This window comes from Neophocaena asiaeorientalis, unplaced genomic scaffold, assembly GCF_003031525.2.
Source record: "Neophocaena asiaeorientalis asiaeorientalis breed wild unplaced genomic scaffold, Neophocaena_asiaeorientalis_V1.1 scaffold606, whole genome shotgun sequence".
In the NCBI taxonomy this organism is placed as follows: domain Eukaryota; kingdom Metazoa; phylum Chordata; class Mammalia; order Artiodactyla; family Phocoenidae; genus Neophocaena; species Neophocaena asiaeorientalis.
This window is the reverse complement of record NW_020173687.1, coordinates 4,835,149-4,851,967: the sequence shown is the minus strand read 5'-3', so window position 1 is coordinate 4,851,967 and position 16,819 is coordinate 4,835,149. Positions and strand designations below refer to the sequence as shown.

General features: G+C 52.5%; 1 protein-coding gene across 1 annotated transcript in view; it reads right to left on the bottom strand.

The window, feature by feature from the left end:
- Positions 1 to 14,061: 14,061 nt before the first annotated feature.
- ANKRD60 (ankyrin repeat domain 60) overlaps positions 14,062 to 16,819 on the bottom strand; it is a 77,218-nt gene continuing 74,460 nt past the window's right edge. The window contains exon 9 of the mRNA XM_024750430.1: positions 14,062 to 16,636. Coding sequence (XP_024606198.1) covers positions 16,332 to 16,636 — 305 coding nt within the window. The 3' untranslated portion in view covers positions 14,062 to 16,331. The remainder of the gene's footprint in view (positions 16,637 to 16,819) is intronic.

Genomic DNA, 16,819 nt, shown 5'->3' with positions numbered 1-16,819 from the left:
ATACACTGGACAAATAGGATTCAAACCCCAGCTCCTCCCGGAGCCCCCCCGGCCCCCCGATCCTTTCTGTACCGAGTGGAGATGGCAGCGCCGCGCTCATTGGGGGTGGCGTGATGAGCCGTGCGTGAAATGTTGGACGTGAAAGTGTGAGCACAGCACCTGGCAGGGAGCGAGGAGGGGTCTGGAGCAGCTAGAAGCAGCCCCAGAGGTTAATAATGAGAAAGAAACATCCTTTCTGAGTCAGACAGAGAAAGGGGACGGGGAGCTGCACAGTCACAGCAGAAATGGGGAGACGTAGGGCCCCGTCAGCACCACTGGGGACCCCCCTCTCCCCCTGACAGCATCGCAGGGGTCGGGGTCTTGCCCGCCCCCCGCCGCCCACAGTCCAGAGCTGGTGGCTCCATGGCAGTGCCAAGGGACACCAGCAGAGGGCAGTGACAGCCAGCAGACACACCAGTTCAGGAGCACATGTGTGTCCACCCAGAAATGCAGGGCTGGAGGGCACAGGGGCTTTCCCGGGGCCCCGGGGGGCAAGGCCAGGTCTCGGGGATGCCTGGACCGTCAAGAGAAGAACTCAGCGTCCACCAGGGGAGAGCACCCCACAGCCAGAAAGAGCGATCCCTGCCACATGGTGGGCAAAGGCCCCAGCTGCAGAGTAAGCCTCGTCGGCTTCTCACCCCCCGGGCGCTGACCCCGAGGGTCCAGGCGCAGCGGGGGGAGAAACAGAGGAGCAGAGAGGACAGCAGAGCACAGCGTCTGCTCCCCCAAGACGGCTCCTATCTCCACCTTCCGCCCAGCCTGCTTCCTCGGGTCCTCTCCTCGGCCTCCTCCGCACCCCAGGCTCCCTGCAGGATCTCACGTGGTGCCGAGACCCCTGTTCCTCGGAGACCCAACGTGGGTGCCACCTCCTCCAAGTCCCACCGGCCCGAAACAGCACGTCCACACAGCGCCCAGCGCCCTCACCCTCCCATGCCGCTCACCGCCACCCACCCACCGTGCCCAGCGCGTCAGCAGCACCTGCTCCCCGATCCCCACCCTCCCCCTCCCCCCTCTTCATCTCCCCCGCTGGGTCAGCGGGTCTCTGAGGACACCGCCAGGCCCTGGACCTCCTCCGCACCACTTCCCCCATCCCATCAGCACGTTGCCCTGCATATTCACAGATTAAGTCGACTGCTTTTCTGCAGGAGAGAAGTTCCCCTTCTCTTGAACTTCACAACTTTTCATTTGTTAAATATCTGCTGGATGCCTTAAAATATACAGCTTCACTGAGATACAATTCACATACCATAAAGATCACCCACAGAAAGTACACAATTCAATCGTTTTGAGTCTTTTTACGGAATTACCCATCATGACCATAATCTCATTTTAGAACATCTTCATCACCCCAAAAAGAAACTCCATTAGCGGTCACTCTGCATTCCTCCCGGCCCTAAGCAACCAGTGGTCTGTCTTCTGTCTGTGGATTTGTCTAGACTGGACATTTCGTGCCCATGGAATCCTACAGGATGGGACCTTTTATGACCGTGTTTCACTCAGCGACATGTTTTTGAGGTCCTGCCTTTTAGATGCCGCCCACAAGGCTGCGGTGTTAAACTAGATGAGATGAGGCCCTCCCCTCAAGCAGCTCCCCTCTAGGAAAGAGAGACAGAACAGTAAGGACACCCCAAATAATTCACTACCGTGTTGATAGGAGAGCCAAGGGGTACTCCAAGGAATGTGCCAGGCCCGTGAGGAACAGCAGGCAGGGCTGGGAGGGTGGGTGGGATTCGTTGGCCAGAAGAGCACCCCAGACAGAGGGAACAGCATGTGCAAAGGTCCTGCTCCAGGAAGGAAATAAAAGAAGGCTGTGTGCCTGGGATACGCATGCAGAAAGGAACGTGGCCCAGAATGAGATCCACAAGAAATCACGGGGTGGGGATGGGGGGACTTCCCTGGTGGCACAGTGGTTAAGAATCTGCCTGCCAATGCAGGGGACATGGGTTCAAGCCCTGGTCTGGGAAGATCCCACATGCCGCGGAGCAACTAGACCCGTGAGCCACAACTACTGAGCCTGCGCTCTAGAGCCCATAAGCCGCAGCTACTGACCCCGCGTGCCACAACTACTGAAGCTCACGCGCCTAGAGCCCGTGCTCTGCAACAAGAGAAGCCACTGCAATGAGTAGCCCGTGCACCGCAACGAAGAGTAGCCCCCACTCTCCACAACTAGAGAAAGCCTGAGCGCCGCAACGAAGACCCAACGCAGGCAAAAAAATTAAAAAGTAAAAGAAGTCACGGGGTAGGGGTTGGGGGAGACTTGAAACCTCCCATCAGGAGCTTCGGCTTTATCTGAAGAGCAGTGGGGAGCCATCGAAAGTTCAAAGCAGAGGAGAGATATCACAAATTTGATTTGCAAGATGGTTCTGAAGGCAGGGCTGGGTGAGAGGCTTGGAGGTGGAATGGGAGGGATGATTTGCCACAGGCCTCAGAGGCAGGCTGGACGCAGGGGTGAGACAGAGGAAGGGGTGAGTAGGGCTCCATCCCAAGTCGGGGCAGGGGGAGCTGCAGCAGCCAGTGGGACGTCCAGGGCTGGGCACCATCGGATCCGTATTCCGCACGATTCTTGGCCAAAGCAGCGGGTGGCTTTCAGGCCCCAACCTCTTTATCTAACGCAGCTCGGTAATGAACTTTCCCAGGCTGCTCACCAGCTCCTCCGTGCTGCTGGCTAATTCAGAATGCAACTGGCCCACTCCTCGGGCGGCGGCCACCCAGCTCTTTCACGTCCTCAGCAAATGGGCACCACTGTGAAATGATGTTCCGCTCTCGGCCAATGCGTTAAACTTAAGTGTTTTCTATAACCAGAGCACCCTGGGCCTTCTTTAATTCCCAAGTGATTTTTTTACCCAATTTATTGCCAGGGCTCGATTCAATCAATACTGGCAGGGATTCAGCCCGCAGAGGCGTCTGATTTATGTGTGCAGCTGCTCCGGGGACCACTGGAGCTTCTGCCCCTGCACCACGGTGCCCCCCATCCGCCAAACTGATGGGCCTGCCGCCCCGCAGGGCTAACCAGCGTCCAAATGACCAAGCTGAGATCTGTCAGACCCTCCAAATGCCATAGACACCCTCTCCCTGCCCAAAGGGGCCTGCAGTCCTGCGTCTGAACTGCCCTGGGCCGGCCCTGACCTCAGGACTCCCTGGGGGACGAAAAGTTTCGCAAACTACGAAGGCTGTGCGTTAATCTGGACAGAAACAGACTCTGGGAAGGGGGAAGGCATACGTGCCCTGTATGAATCGGGTCTTATTGCACTAGGGTCAGGGTTTAAATTAGATCCTTATCTTTCGCTCTGGACATATAAAAACAGGATGTGGGGTTTCTTGTTCCCAAGGATTTAGCAAAACTTTTGCTTAAAAAAAATTGAAAAAAAAATGCCAGAAAGCTTTTTCCCTTCCAAAGGGAGGGTCATGGGGTCTGAAACCAAATATAAGAGGTGAAGGTCTTCCCTCTTGAACTTGCTCTGGCAAAAGTTCAGTAGAATCACATCCTCTGGTTCTAATTCTAAACTTCCTGGAGGAGGGACAGCAGGCGGGCAGCTCAATCTATAGCCTTTCTCAAAATAAATCACCAGCAGGTCACGGCAGCAGTACTGTGGGGTTTTTTTGTTTTTTTTTTTTTTGCGGTACGCGGGCCTCTCACTGTTGTGGCCTCTCCCGTTGCGGAGCACAGGCTCCGGATGCGCAGGCTCAGCGGCCATGGCTCACGGGCCCAGCCGCTCCGCGGCATGTGGGATCCTCCCAGACCGGGGCATGAACCCGCATCCCCTGCATCGGCAGGCGGACTCTCAACCACTGCGCCACCAGGGAAGCCCCAGCAGTACTTATTAAAACATGAAATAAGTTGACATGCCCATGTTTTTCATTTCCCCTTTCTTTACACAGACTTAGAAAGGCCTTTAGGCAGGGAGAACTGTTCATCTAGTACTAGATAAAGGGGCCTGGGGCCTGGCAAGCCGTGTAAATGGGGGGCAGGGCCAGGTGGAAGGGGCAATAGGGAGTGGTAGAGGCCGAGGCAAAATCAGGAAGGCGGCAGCTGCTACCCTATGCCAGTCGTTGCCTGGGAGGGGACCTCCAGACACCAGGGCTCTTGGCCTTGCCAAAGAGTCTAGTGGCCCCCAAAACAGGCACATACGTCCTGTGCCATTAGGCTATGTAAGGACCAAGTGTCCTGGGACCACTGGTATCTGATCAGTGACTATAATCCCACCCCCGCAGAGGGGCAGAGTCCATAAGACTGACCAAAGCTCAATTTCCCACCACCCCAAAGGGATAAAGCTCTGGGTCCAAATTAAATTTGCATAAAAATAATCATTTTCCCTCGTCTTTCTCCCTCGCGACCCTTTTCCTAGTGTGGGAACCAAGCATTTGGTGCCATTGCCTCTGAGCAAAAAGGATGCCCCAGGAAGCAGAGGAAAACTGGAGTCGGTTCTCTCTCTGCTTTTGCTTCAAAAGTCTCATCCACAGAGCAGGGCGAGAACTCGGGGAGAATGGAGCTGGCAGCAGGTCTGAAGGAGAGAAAAGCTTCCTAGAAAACTTGCCCTCCCACCTCATCCATCCCTGACATGGGCAAAGTTTACCCACAAGGGGGTGTACAGGCAGAGGGTCCCTTTTACCAGGAGCCCCCTTGGAAGGGGACAAGCCCCCCATGAGTATATGGCTGCCCGGAGTATCTAGGCAGAAAGGATGTGAGTCAGCCTCCTGGGGCTGCTATGGCAGAGGAAGGGATAGCAGAGGGGTCCTGGAACCCCAGGAGGTCACAGGGTAGCAGGGTGGGGTCTTACAGCTTCCTGAGCCCCCAAGTTGTCCCAACTGGTGTGAGACCAGCTCCATGTGCCCATTGCCCCTGATAATAGAAGGAAAATGGCCGAGAGAGAGGAGAAGACAGGACGCTGCAGACATCACGAGGAAAGGCTGAGCAGTCATTGCACGGACCAGAGTCTGAGGGTCAGACAGGACCACGTGTCCCAGCAGAGGCCAGCTGCCCAGCCCTGCTGCCCAGGCGTGCCGCAAATGCCCTGGGACAGAAATGAAAAGTAAAGTTTTCCTCCATCTCATGCAGCTGGAGGACTTGGACCAGACACGCACCCAGCGGTGCTGAGGCTTTCTTAGGGTGATGTTGCCTTGGTGTGAACATGATGGAAACCTCAAGTTGAGCAGATAGGTCTGGAGCGGAGCCTGAGTTCTGCTTTTCTAACAAACTCTCAGGTGAAGCCAGTGATGCTTGTCCAGGGATTGTGCTGCAATCAGGAGGTTCTAGAAGGTGCTAAAGGGGACTTCCCTGGCGGTCCAGCGGTTAGAAGTCCGCACTTCCAATGTAAGGGGCGCGGGTTCAATACCTGGTCCGGGGAACTAAGATCCCACATGCCGCATGGCAAGGCCAAGAAAAAACTCCTTCCTAGAAGGTGCTAAAAGAAGACCCAGAATCCACTGGCAGAATCACAGGGGTTTGCCCACAGGCCTGAGTGCTGGCCAGGGGGTCCAGGCCACCCCACTGGGTGCTTCTGGTGCATTCTCCAGAAATGCACACCCCGGAGTTGAAGGTAACTGAAAAAGCACAGAATCTCCATGTTTAAATGTGAGCCCCCGGACATAAAAAAAAGAATGAAATGATGCCATTTGCAGCAACATGGATGGACCTAGAGATTATCATACTAAGTCAGAAAGAGGAAGACAAATACCACATGACGTCACTTATACGTGGAATCTAAAATACGACACAAATGAACTTATTCACGAAAGAGAAACAGACTCACAGACAGAGAGAACAGACTGTGGTTACCAGGGGGGAGGGGGTGGGGGAGGGATGGAGTGGGAGTTTGGGATTCGCGGATGCAAACTAGTATCTATAGGATGGTTAAGCAACAAGGTCCTACTGTACAGCACAGGGAACTATGTTCAGTATCCTGTGACGAACTGTAATGGAAAAGAATATGAAAAAGGACGTGAAGATATACATAACTGGATCACTGTGCTGTACAGCAGATATGAACACAACATTGTAAATCAACCATACTTCAATAAAATAAATTAAAAAAAATAAAATGTGAGTCCCATGGAGTGTGGTCATGACTGCACAAGTCTGTAAGCTGACCATCAAAAGATGAATGGATAGGGCTTCCCTGGTGGCGCAGTGGTTGAGAGTCCGCCTGCCGATGCAGGGGACGCGGGTTCGTGCCCCGGTCCGGGAAGATCCCACATGCCGCGGAGCGGCTGGGTCCGTGAGCCATGGCCGCTGAGCCTGCGTGTCCGGAGCCTGTGCTCCGCAACGGGAGAGGCCACAGCGGTGAGAGGCCCGCGTACCGCCAAAAAAAAAAAAAAAAGATGAATGGATAAACGATGTGTGGTCCATCCATATAGAGGAATATTCTTCAGCCATAAAAAGGAATGAGAACTGATACATATGACAGTGTAATACGTGGATGCACCTTGAAAACATCAAGCTAAGTAAAGAAGCCAGACACAAAGAGCTGCTTATTGTATGATTCCATTGATAGGAAATGTCCAGGATAGGTAAATGGACAGCAACAGAAAGGTTAGTGGTTGTCAGGGCCTGGGGCGACGGAGCGATGAGCAGTGAGTATTTAATGGGTCTGGGGTCTCCTTTGGGAATGATGACAATGTTTTGGAACTACAGAGAGGCGTTGGTTGCACAGCTCTGTGAATATAATAAAAGCCATTGAACTGCATCCTTTAAATGGGTGAAGCGTACAGGATGTGAACTAAAACTCAATCTCAATAAAGCTGCTTTTTCAAAAAGCAGATGGGAGGACAAATTTGGGATGATTCCACTTATGTGAGGTACTTAGAGGAGTTAAGTTTATAGCAACAGAAAGTGGAATGGTGGTTGCTAGGAGCTGGGGGAGGGGGAAAGGGAGTTAGTGTTTAATGGGGACAGTTTCAGTTGGGGAAGATGAAAAAGTTCTGGAGATGGACGGGGGTGATGGTTACACGATGGTGTGAATGTACTTAATGCCACTGAACTATACACTTAAAAAGAGTCCAACTGGTAACTGCCAGGTTATGCTTGCTTTACCATAAGAATAAAAAAAAGGTAGCAGGAACAGGTGCTCACAGGGTGAGAAGGGGTCATCTCAAAATTACTCTCTAAGTCCAAAGGCAGAAACAGAACTTCCCAGTGAGGGGGGGCAGCTGTCAGGACCACAACCCCAGGCTTGAACTTGGCATCCTGATGGTGGGACCAGCCTGAAGCTGATCCCCCCTGGAGGTCCCACATCCAGTTCACAGGAAGGCAGGGGACAGGGGACACGTTAAAAGACACCACGGAAACTGGCCTTGCCAAGCACAGTCGTGTCGCCAAGCTGGATGGGCTCTCAGCAGCTTTCAGCTCTGATGCCTACACCCTCCGCCCACCCCCAGCATTTCCCTCCTCCCTCACCAGCCCCTCCTCTCCTTGTCTGCTGGCTCCCCTCTGCCTGAGCCCAAAACAGAGGAGAACTCCGGCCTCCCTCCTCTTTTCCATCCACAGCCCTCGCCCTCCTGGTTCCCTCGCAGATCCACCTGCTTGCTGACAACCCCAAAAACAGGGATCTGGTGAGTCTCTCTCCTGTGAGCCTACCCACAGCATCCCCGTGGGTGCTGACGCCTCAAACATACCCGCTGGAGGGGGTGAAATGGTGCCCCTGGAAAGATGTGTCCAACTGGAGCCTGTGAATGTGACCTTACTTGGAAAAAGGGTTTCTTTACCCCCTCTCCCATTCCCGCACCTCCAGCACCTGCCGGGCCTGCTGCATCCTCCCTGCCGTCACCACACTGGTTCAGCCACTGCCCTCTGGCACCTGGACACCAGCAATACCTCCAGTGATCTGATGGCTCCCACTGCTGCCCCCTACAGAACATTTTCCTGCAGGCCAAGTAGACACACGGAGGGCAGGCCAGGGGGCCAGTGCCGTCTCCCCCTTCCCAAGAGCACCACCTGACCTGCAACACAGAGGCCGAGGGAACAGTCAGACGGAGGAGGAGGGCAGGTGTGAGGGGGTCCGCAGGAAATCACCACTGACAGAGGCCCAAGGGGGAATCTCCAAAACCCACTAAGTGCCTGGTACCCCCAACGGAGGGACTTTGGGGGCCAGGGGAGAGCCACACACAGCCCCTCTAACTTCCCCCAGCATCCCGGGCCCACCTCCCGGAGACACAGAAACAGCTGGGCAAGTGCAGAGCTGTGGAGGACAGAGCATAGAGGCCAAAGGCCCAGGGCCACCAGCCAGCCGGGGACAGCCCTGAGCTGGGGGAGGGACAGTGGAGGAGACGGTGGTTTCTACTGGGCCTAGGCTGGATTTTTTAAGACTTGCAAAAGATGGCTGTTGATTTATAGAAGTAAATAGCCAAAGGATCTAGTAACTCCCTGAGGCAGGGAGAGGAAGCCCACAGGGTGGGTGTGCAGGGCGACGGTGGAGCAGCAATGAGACCATTCCCAATGGCCTGCGATCAGAGCTGCCTGGAGCCCTGTCACACGTGAGGGCTCCATCACGGCATCTGTTGAACGCAGGGGTGGATAGCAGGTCAGTCACCTCGCCTCATCACCAGCACATCCATCTGTCTAAAAGTCCAGGGCTCCAAGCTGCAGGGGACCGATTCATTTCTTTTCAAAGGAAGTGGCTTTGCTCCCCAAAGTGACTTTGCTCCTCTGTCACTGTGGGGCAGGAATAATAACACCTCATGGGGTCTTTACAAGAAGCAAATGAGATACTTTATAGGCCGGCCTAAGCGGACCTGATGCATTTTTTTTCATCATTTAAATAGAATTCCTAAACCAACATGAGATGAACCAGGTATGAAATATACTGCAGTCTGCTGAAAGGTGGAGATAAATCATGAAGTTCTTTGAAGGTGTAATTTGGTAAAAATAGCAATTCTGATGAGAGCTCATTTTTAATCTCAGCCCTTCTCTGGGTGCCATGGCTTATACTTTGGGGAAAATATGGAGGATCTTGAGCTTAAAGACACCTAATTTAGCAAAATTCTTTCTTGTTTTTCTTGTTGCAGACCCTCCTGGGTGATAAGACATTAAACATTCATGAGAGTTGCAAGGAAGGTCCTAGACTTTTCCTCCCTTTGGGGGGTTAAAAAAAATAAAATTTATCTCTAAAGCTGGCTGGCTCTTATTCCTGACCCTAAGACCATTGGTGAGCCCCTGGAGGAAGAGTCTTTGGGGGACCGTATTTCTTTCTAAAATTCTTGTACCATTAATTTTATGTGAAAATACTACCCACATAGTTACTTTTAAAAATATCTTATGCAAAGATCAAAACAGCATAAAAGAATCGAATGGAAAGTCCTTGGGGTATAATGTCTAAACGGAGAGGAGAAAATTAAATGCAGCAGGATCTACAACCTGCACAGGGGGCTCTGGACGTACTCCCGTCTGGATGGAAGGAACTCTCGGGCGCACCAAGTCCATCCGCGGTCTCGCTACGACACCTGGTGGCCGCCGCGTCCGCCCACCTGAGGCGGCAGCGCTCAGCAGCGCCACCTGGCGGGCGCCCTCGAGCTGACCCTGGGAGGCCTGGAGAGAGTCCTTTTTCTAAACCAAAGACTGAGATTGGAAGAAAATGCTCAGGCCCCCCAGGGACCTGTCTTGCTGAGGCTCTGATACAAGCCGAACGGACGAGGAGGTGTCGGTGGGGTCTGATTACCTGCTCTGCATCCTGCGTTCTGTGCTGCCTGGTGGTGCCCAGCCCAGTGGTCCGTCCTGGTGAGGTTCTGGATGGGCACCTCTGCGGTGCCTTGAGAGAGTGCCAGTATTTTCTGCGTTTTACAAGCAGGGAAAGGGGCCCTTAGAGAGGTAACCGAGGTCACAGCCGCCAGAAAGTCCTCCCAGGCCGGCTGGTTCACCCCTGGAGAAGGATCGTGGTCTGTGATCAGGCAAGTTTAATACTGTCAGGTGCTTCTTAGAACCATGGTCTAGGGTCAGGCATTCTCACTCTGCCTTTTACATGCTGTGTGACTCTGGGCAAGTTGCTGACTTCTCTGGGCCTCAGTTTCCTCAAATGAAAAACGGGCATGGATGGACTAGACCGTGCTCAGTGCCACTCAGCACCAGCATCCCTGGGAATTTGTCAGAAATCTCAGGCTCCGCCCCCAAACTACTTAATCCAGGATCTCGGGCGGCAAAGCCCAGCAATCTGTGTCTTAATAAGGACTCCCTGGGACTGATTTGCGCTCAAGGTTGAAAACCTCTGGCCCTCAGGATTACTGAAAGGATTAAATGAGATAATTCACGCAGAACGTCTGGCCCGGGATAATTGCTCAATAAATGATTGTGGTGACTCTCAAACTTTGGAGAGCTCAGGTGGGAGGTGGGTTCGCGTCTTTTCCTTTTTCCTATTTTTTTAGTTACAAATGTAGGACATGCTGCTAAACACAGAATTGCTTGATGACCCAGGGTTCCCCTCCTGGGTATGTACTCAAAAGAAACAAGTATTCAGACAAATCTTACACACCCATGTTCATAGCAGCATTATTAACAATGGTCCAAATGTCCATCGACTGACAAACGGATAAGCCATGGAATATCCTTCAGCCATAAAACGAATGAAGCACTGATACACGCCACCATGTGGCTGAACCCAGAAAACATCACCCTAAGAAGCCGATACATAAGGCCACATGTTGTATAATTCCATGTATGTGAAGTATCCAGAAAGGGGCAAATCCACAGAGACAGAAAGTGGATTGGTTGGTGGTTGTCTAGGGCTGGGCGGGGGGAAGGAGAAGGTCAGGGGGACTGTTACTGGGTCCAGGGTTTCTTTCTAGGGTGATGAAAATGTTCCGGAACTAGATGGGAGTGATGGTTACACAACACTGTGAAGGCACTAAATGTCATTAACGGCAGATTTTGTTATGTGTATTTTACCACCATAAAAAAAAAAAAAGAAAGAAAGAAAAGACAGGCCGGCTGTGATCATTCAGAGCCGTGTAGAGCGGCCCCACGGCCCCAGAGTAAGCAATGTTAAGAGTTTAATGGTCTTTGACATAATTCTTCTTTTGCTCAAATAAGAATGTGCTTATGTGCCCATGTATTAGATTTGCCTCCTTTTTAGAACTGTGACTCCATGAGCTCATGCACATTTCCTAGGCAACTTGCCGTTTTTCACTTAATGACACGTCACAGACACCCCTCGCGGCTGTCCCTTGGCCTGGACATACAGATCAAGTCATTTTTTTTAATAGCTGCAAAGCGTGCCACCATCTTTCCCAGCGGTGGGCATCTGGAGTGTTTCCAGGCACTCGCCACCAGAAACCGTTACCACGAACATTTGCACACGCATGCCATCACGGAGTGGGGCTTCATCTCTGTGGGACGGACTTACAAAGTGGGGTAGCAGGGCCTTCTGAACACCTACCGTCCAATCGAAGCCCGGCAAGGCTACAGGACTCTACAAGCTCCCCTCTACAGCACTAGAGAGAGCCGTGCCCCAGGCACCCGTGTACACACGCATACGCGCACATCAGCACCAGGTGTTATCAGTATTCATCATTTTTTCCAATCACAAATTGACAATGCACACCCACCCAAGGGGTAGAAAGGGATATTGAATTGATGCATCGATTTGATTTGACAACCTGTTACGTGCCCAGGTTTGGGGGATCCACGGACCCTCACAGGACATGATGAATGTTCTCCCCAGAAAAATGTGTGTTTTGTGGACAATTTCGGGGGTTCAGGCACAGAAGCTGTCCGGGAGCCCCTGTGGCTGAGCCCCACTCTTGAGTTTCCAGTGGGGCGCAGACTGCCGCAGCTCTGACATTTCTGGTGAGCACAAACAGCGGGTGTTTTTCTAAATGTTAATGGGTTTCTGTGCCCTCCACTGGATGCTCGTGTAGTCAGTACGCACTGCAGAGGCAGAGCTGAGAGACTGGAATTTTCCTCTCACCTTAGAGCTTTTGTTTCCCTTTTCTCTCTCTCTCTCTTTCCTGCAGAACTGGCCCTGGATTTTTAAGTTCAGAACGACTTTCTGGACCCTGTACTTAATACTAAAATCCTTAAGTTTCAGGGAAATTATTTCTCTCCCACTCTAGGAATGGTTAGTTCTGGATGGAGACTCTCATTGTATAAGGTTTGCTGAAAATTCATGAGGCTCTCTGGACACCGGGAGTGTATTGATTCCCAGTGAGTAAACATTTTAAGCAAATTAATTGGTGGTAGTAATAATAATAATGGATACTATCTTTCAAGAGTCTGCTCTGTGCCAGGCATTTCATCCCTCCCACGATGACAGGGGCAGATTTTATTACCCGAATGTTACAGACGAAGAAACTGAGGCTCTGAGAGAGGCAATTGCTTGGCCCAATGCCACCCAGCCAGCAGGGGAGGAAAATTCTAAATGGGATCTGCTGGACGCCAAGCCCGGGCCCTTCCCGAGGACAATTCACATTGCTCATCGCAACTGGGCTGAGAGGGAGATGATGGGGGTCCCTGTGGAGGTGACAGTTTGCCCCGAGGTCACATACTGGCTAGGAGTGGAAAAAGGAAAAGAATCCCAGCCCACAGATATACTGAAAACAAGACGATGTTATTAAATCCTGGCAAAACACTGCTGCCTGCGGAAGGCTGCTCTATTTGTGTATCTTATAAAAGCTCCCTTTTCGCAAAGGTCAGGGGGGAGTCTGACTTCCTGACACCAAGCGGAGACTTTCCTCTTGCCGGAATTAAAAGGATTGAGAGCGATGTGAAAAGGGAATAACTCTCACCCTATGTTTCAGTGGCACCTACTTCAGCGTCAGGGCCAACTAAAGTCCCCTGAGGTGCCACCAGTGGGTGCCCTTCGCCTCCCCGGGAAAGTCTGGTTGGTGACTATGCTTCAGAGAAGGGAGCGTTCAGGCCTGAGACGGAGGAAGGACTCAGTGCAGCTGAAACCCCCCCCCGGATGAGTCTTTGGAGAGAGACGGCCATGCACCCAAGCCCTGGGCGGAGCTGAGAGACCCCAGGCAGCCAGGGGTCCGGAGGGACAGCCAAGGCAGATGGAAGCACGGTGGAGGTGCAGCTGTCACCGTCTTCCTTGAGCGAGCGGTCGGCCTCTCCAGAGGGGCTCCCCAGTTCCCAAGGGCTGTTTTCCAGGCTGACATAAGGCACACTGGTGAGCAGTGTCCCTGACGGAGGGGATGCTGAGGGATCCTTCTTCACGTGGCCGCCAAGAAATCCAAGGACGCTGCACAGCACTTTCCCGGGGGCACTGAGCTCAGAGGTCATCAGTCTCAAGGTGATCGGAACTTGAGAACCCAAGGAAGGCACCAAATGGTTCTCCTATTTGCCCCCATCCCCCGTCGATCATCAACAATTGAGCCCCTGACTTCAGAAGGACTCTTCAGTCAAGCTCTCAGACGAGAAGAGCTAGCATGTACTGAGTACCTCCTACCTCCCAGGCCCTCCCAACAACCTTAGGGACCAGGCACCATGACCACCCTCCAACCTCCTGTACCTCAGAGCAGTAGGGAACGTGCCCAAGGCCACAGGGCAGAGCCACCAAGATGCAATCTGGGATCCAAGCCCTGTATGTCCACACTACCCCAGTAGCAATTCCACTCTGGCCACTGAGAGTCCAGCTTCATGGGAGATACACAATAAGGAGGAGGGAGATGGATATTATACTCAGACAACTGACAGTAGCTCCTTTCCGAGAGGAAGCCTGTCCCTCTCTAACGCAGAGGTGAGGCCCACCTGGGTGATGGCAGACCACCGCTGCTTCACCACAAAAGACCATCCCCAATACCTCGGGCCTAAAAGGATTTCAGGGTCCTACAAAACCGTTTGAGATCAACCCCTTTAAAAAAAATGGACACTAATATGTATAAAATAGACAATTAATGAGAACCTGACGTATAGCACAGGGAACTCCACTTCGCTGTACAGCAGAAACTAAAACAACATTGTAAAACAACTATACCCCAATTTAAAAAAAAAAAAAGTCTGTTGGCTCCAAAGCATGACCCCCAAAAACTTCAAATGTTGAATGAAATTTTCTGCAAAGTGTAAGATGATGGCAACCAATTGCAAATCAACTCTTCTGAGGCTATGGACATATTTTATTGAATAGGTGATACAGGCTTGTTTGAATATAACAGCTAGAATGTTAAGATCGTCTAAAAGGAAGAGCCCCCAGGACCTACAGGACTGTTTTAATGACCCTGCCACAGAATGAGCAAAATGTTACCACGGAGAGTTTGGAACTCACCCAATTGCCGGCCAAGTGTTTAGCTGAATTAGGGGTGACAAAGACAGAGGGCTTACCTCCAAAGTTTTGGGGACAAATGTCGGGCAGCTGGCTCTGCTAACAATAAAGACAGCAGAGCAAAGCTCCCGGAAAACACATGACTCTGAGTCACACCACTTGTTAAGTTAAAAGGGTGCCCAGGTCCCCCTGCCAATACACCTCATTAGCTAAATGAACTGACCCTGCTGGATAAGGTTATTTAATATCTGCCTATTGACTTTGGAGAACGTCTGCCACAAACAAGATCTCAGTTTTGATATTGTTGATGCTGAGCTGTATGTTTTTTTCCTGATTATTATTTGTCAAACAGATTGCTGAGCTGGGTCCAGCCACGTCCACTGAGTGTAAAGCCACGTCACCAGCACGGCTCTTACTTGCCACGACAGCGGGAAATGCAGCCAATTAATGTAAAAGCGGAATCCAGTTCTTGGGATGTAAGTCAGAAAGCAGGGCGGCTGGGATACAGGGCCATTTTCCAGCACCTTAAAAAACAGAACTTCAACGGTCGAGAGACTGTTGCCACACAGACTGACTCCGGAAGCTGTGTCAGGATATAGGGCTTCAAAGAAACATGTGTGGCCACGGGTGGAAGGGTGGACAACACTTCCCACCCGGCAACACTCATGGCCATTCCCGCCCTGTGGCTTCAGAGCCGGGGAGAGCTTCAGTGAGTCTTAGGTTGCTTCTACCCGTTTCCCCAGTGAAATGAGTTAGTTTGACGATGGTCGGCAGTCCCAGCCATGTGCCTCAAATCTCCTACTTCTTTTGTTCCGAACGCTGACCTTAACATAATTCAAGCCAACGCTTAAAAATCAGGACTTGGGGCTTCCGTGGTGGCACAGTGGTTGAGAGTCCGCCTGCCGATGCAGGGGACACGGGTTCGTGCCCCGGTCCGGGAAGATCCCACATGCCGCAGAGCGGCTGGGCCCGTGAGCCATGGCCGCTGAGCCTGCGCGTCCGGAGCCTGTGCTCAGCAACGGGAGAGGCCACAACAGTAAGAGGCCCGCATGCCGCAAAAAAAAAAAAAAAAAATCAGGGCTTAGATCAACAAGCCAGGTTTCCAGCTCTGGGAAGCTCTGCAAAGATCTAGCTGCCTCTGGCTCGCCTTTCTACTGCAGCTGAGTCACGGTGCCCCCCTCAGACGAGGGTGTGCGTGTCAGTCCGCCCCAGGCTTCAGCCCTCCCTCTCGGCTCCCACACCCACAGGGCAGCTTTTGTGGGTGTCGAGCCCAGAGTTCAGCATAGACACTGCCCCACAGTAGGGATGCTGGAGCTACCCCAGTTCTAGCAGGAAAGGAGAAAGCTAGCGGGAGGGGGGTGCTTGGACCTCTGGGGATGGGACAAAAGGAAAAAAGAAGCTCCCAGCTCGAATCCTCTCCCTTACGAGCTCATCACCTTTTACACCGTCTCCTCCAAATCCAGTGCCAGCTTATCACCTTTCACCAAGAGTAACCAGGCGCCCCTGTGGAGAACCAAGCTCTTAGATGCCCCCCAGGTCAGCCTGGCTTCTCCCCCCAGCCCCACCTCAGACTCAGGCAGCAGACCCCTCCAGGAAGGTTCGGGAAAACTTCTGGAACATTGCTGGCTTAGGGAGCATCTAGTGCCATGAATTTTACAAACTGAAATTCACAGGTCACGCTGCCCACGACCTGGTGACGTTTGCCCGCGCTGGTTTTGTACCGTAACAACAGAGCTACTCTCATCACGGCTATTACCCCTATTATGCCAACGTGTTAGATGGTGTCCAGACCGGAGAGAAGGTAATTGGTTCCCATCACCCCAAGCAGCGTTACTGGATACAATGAACAAATAGCTCAAAATTAAAGGCTGGCATGGGAGCCCATTAGGTCTGTGATGGATTTAGGAAATGAACACAAACTCACCCACTTCCATCAATACCCTCCTCAAGTCATTTGCAAATAGGACAGATGGTTTCGTATCTGATTCAGAGGAACTGCCACGTTTCCCGGCCTTCCTGCTCACCCAGGGCCACTGGCCACCGTGGATCTGAACCCAGGAACGTTACCCCAAGTCAGAGCTGACATGCAAACATTCCCAAGTGGAGCTATGTTTTGTTCTCCTTCTTGGATCCAAACCCGGCCTTGACTCTCTGAAAAGCCTTGTTCACGACAGGGTCCATCGGGTCCTTTGTCCCCAGCTTCACCATCCAGTAGAAGAGGAACGTCTGCCACCTGCTCTGGCGGTGGCTCAGGTGGCAGGCGAGGGACATGGGCGTCTCCCCCTTGGTATCTCTGTCATTGACGGAGGCCCCATAGTTGAGCTGGAGGCTGATACAGTCCAGCCGGCTCATGGCTGCAGCCACGTGCAGGGGCGTCCTGCCCACGGGGGATCTGCCCTGACAGTTGGCACCTGGGAAATAAGAAAGTTGGCTGAGGGAGGGCCCCCTGCCGGCAGGAGCCAACCCTCTGGAAACCCGTTCAAGAAGAGAAGCATGGGAAGGGCCGAGGCTGGGAAAGGAATGCTTGGAAGGACGAATAACAGAGTGCACGGAGGGGGGCACTGCTGCATCTCCCCCCTCCCACCCAGCATCCA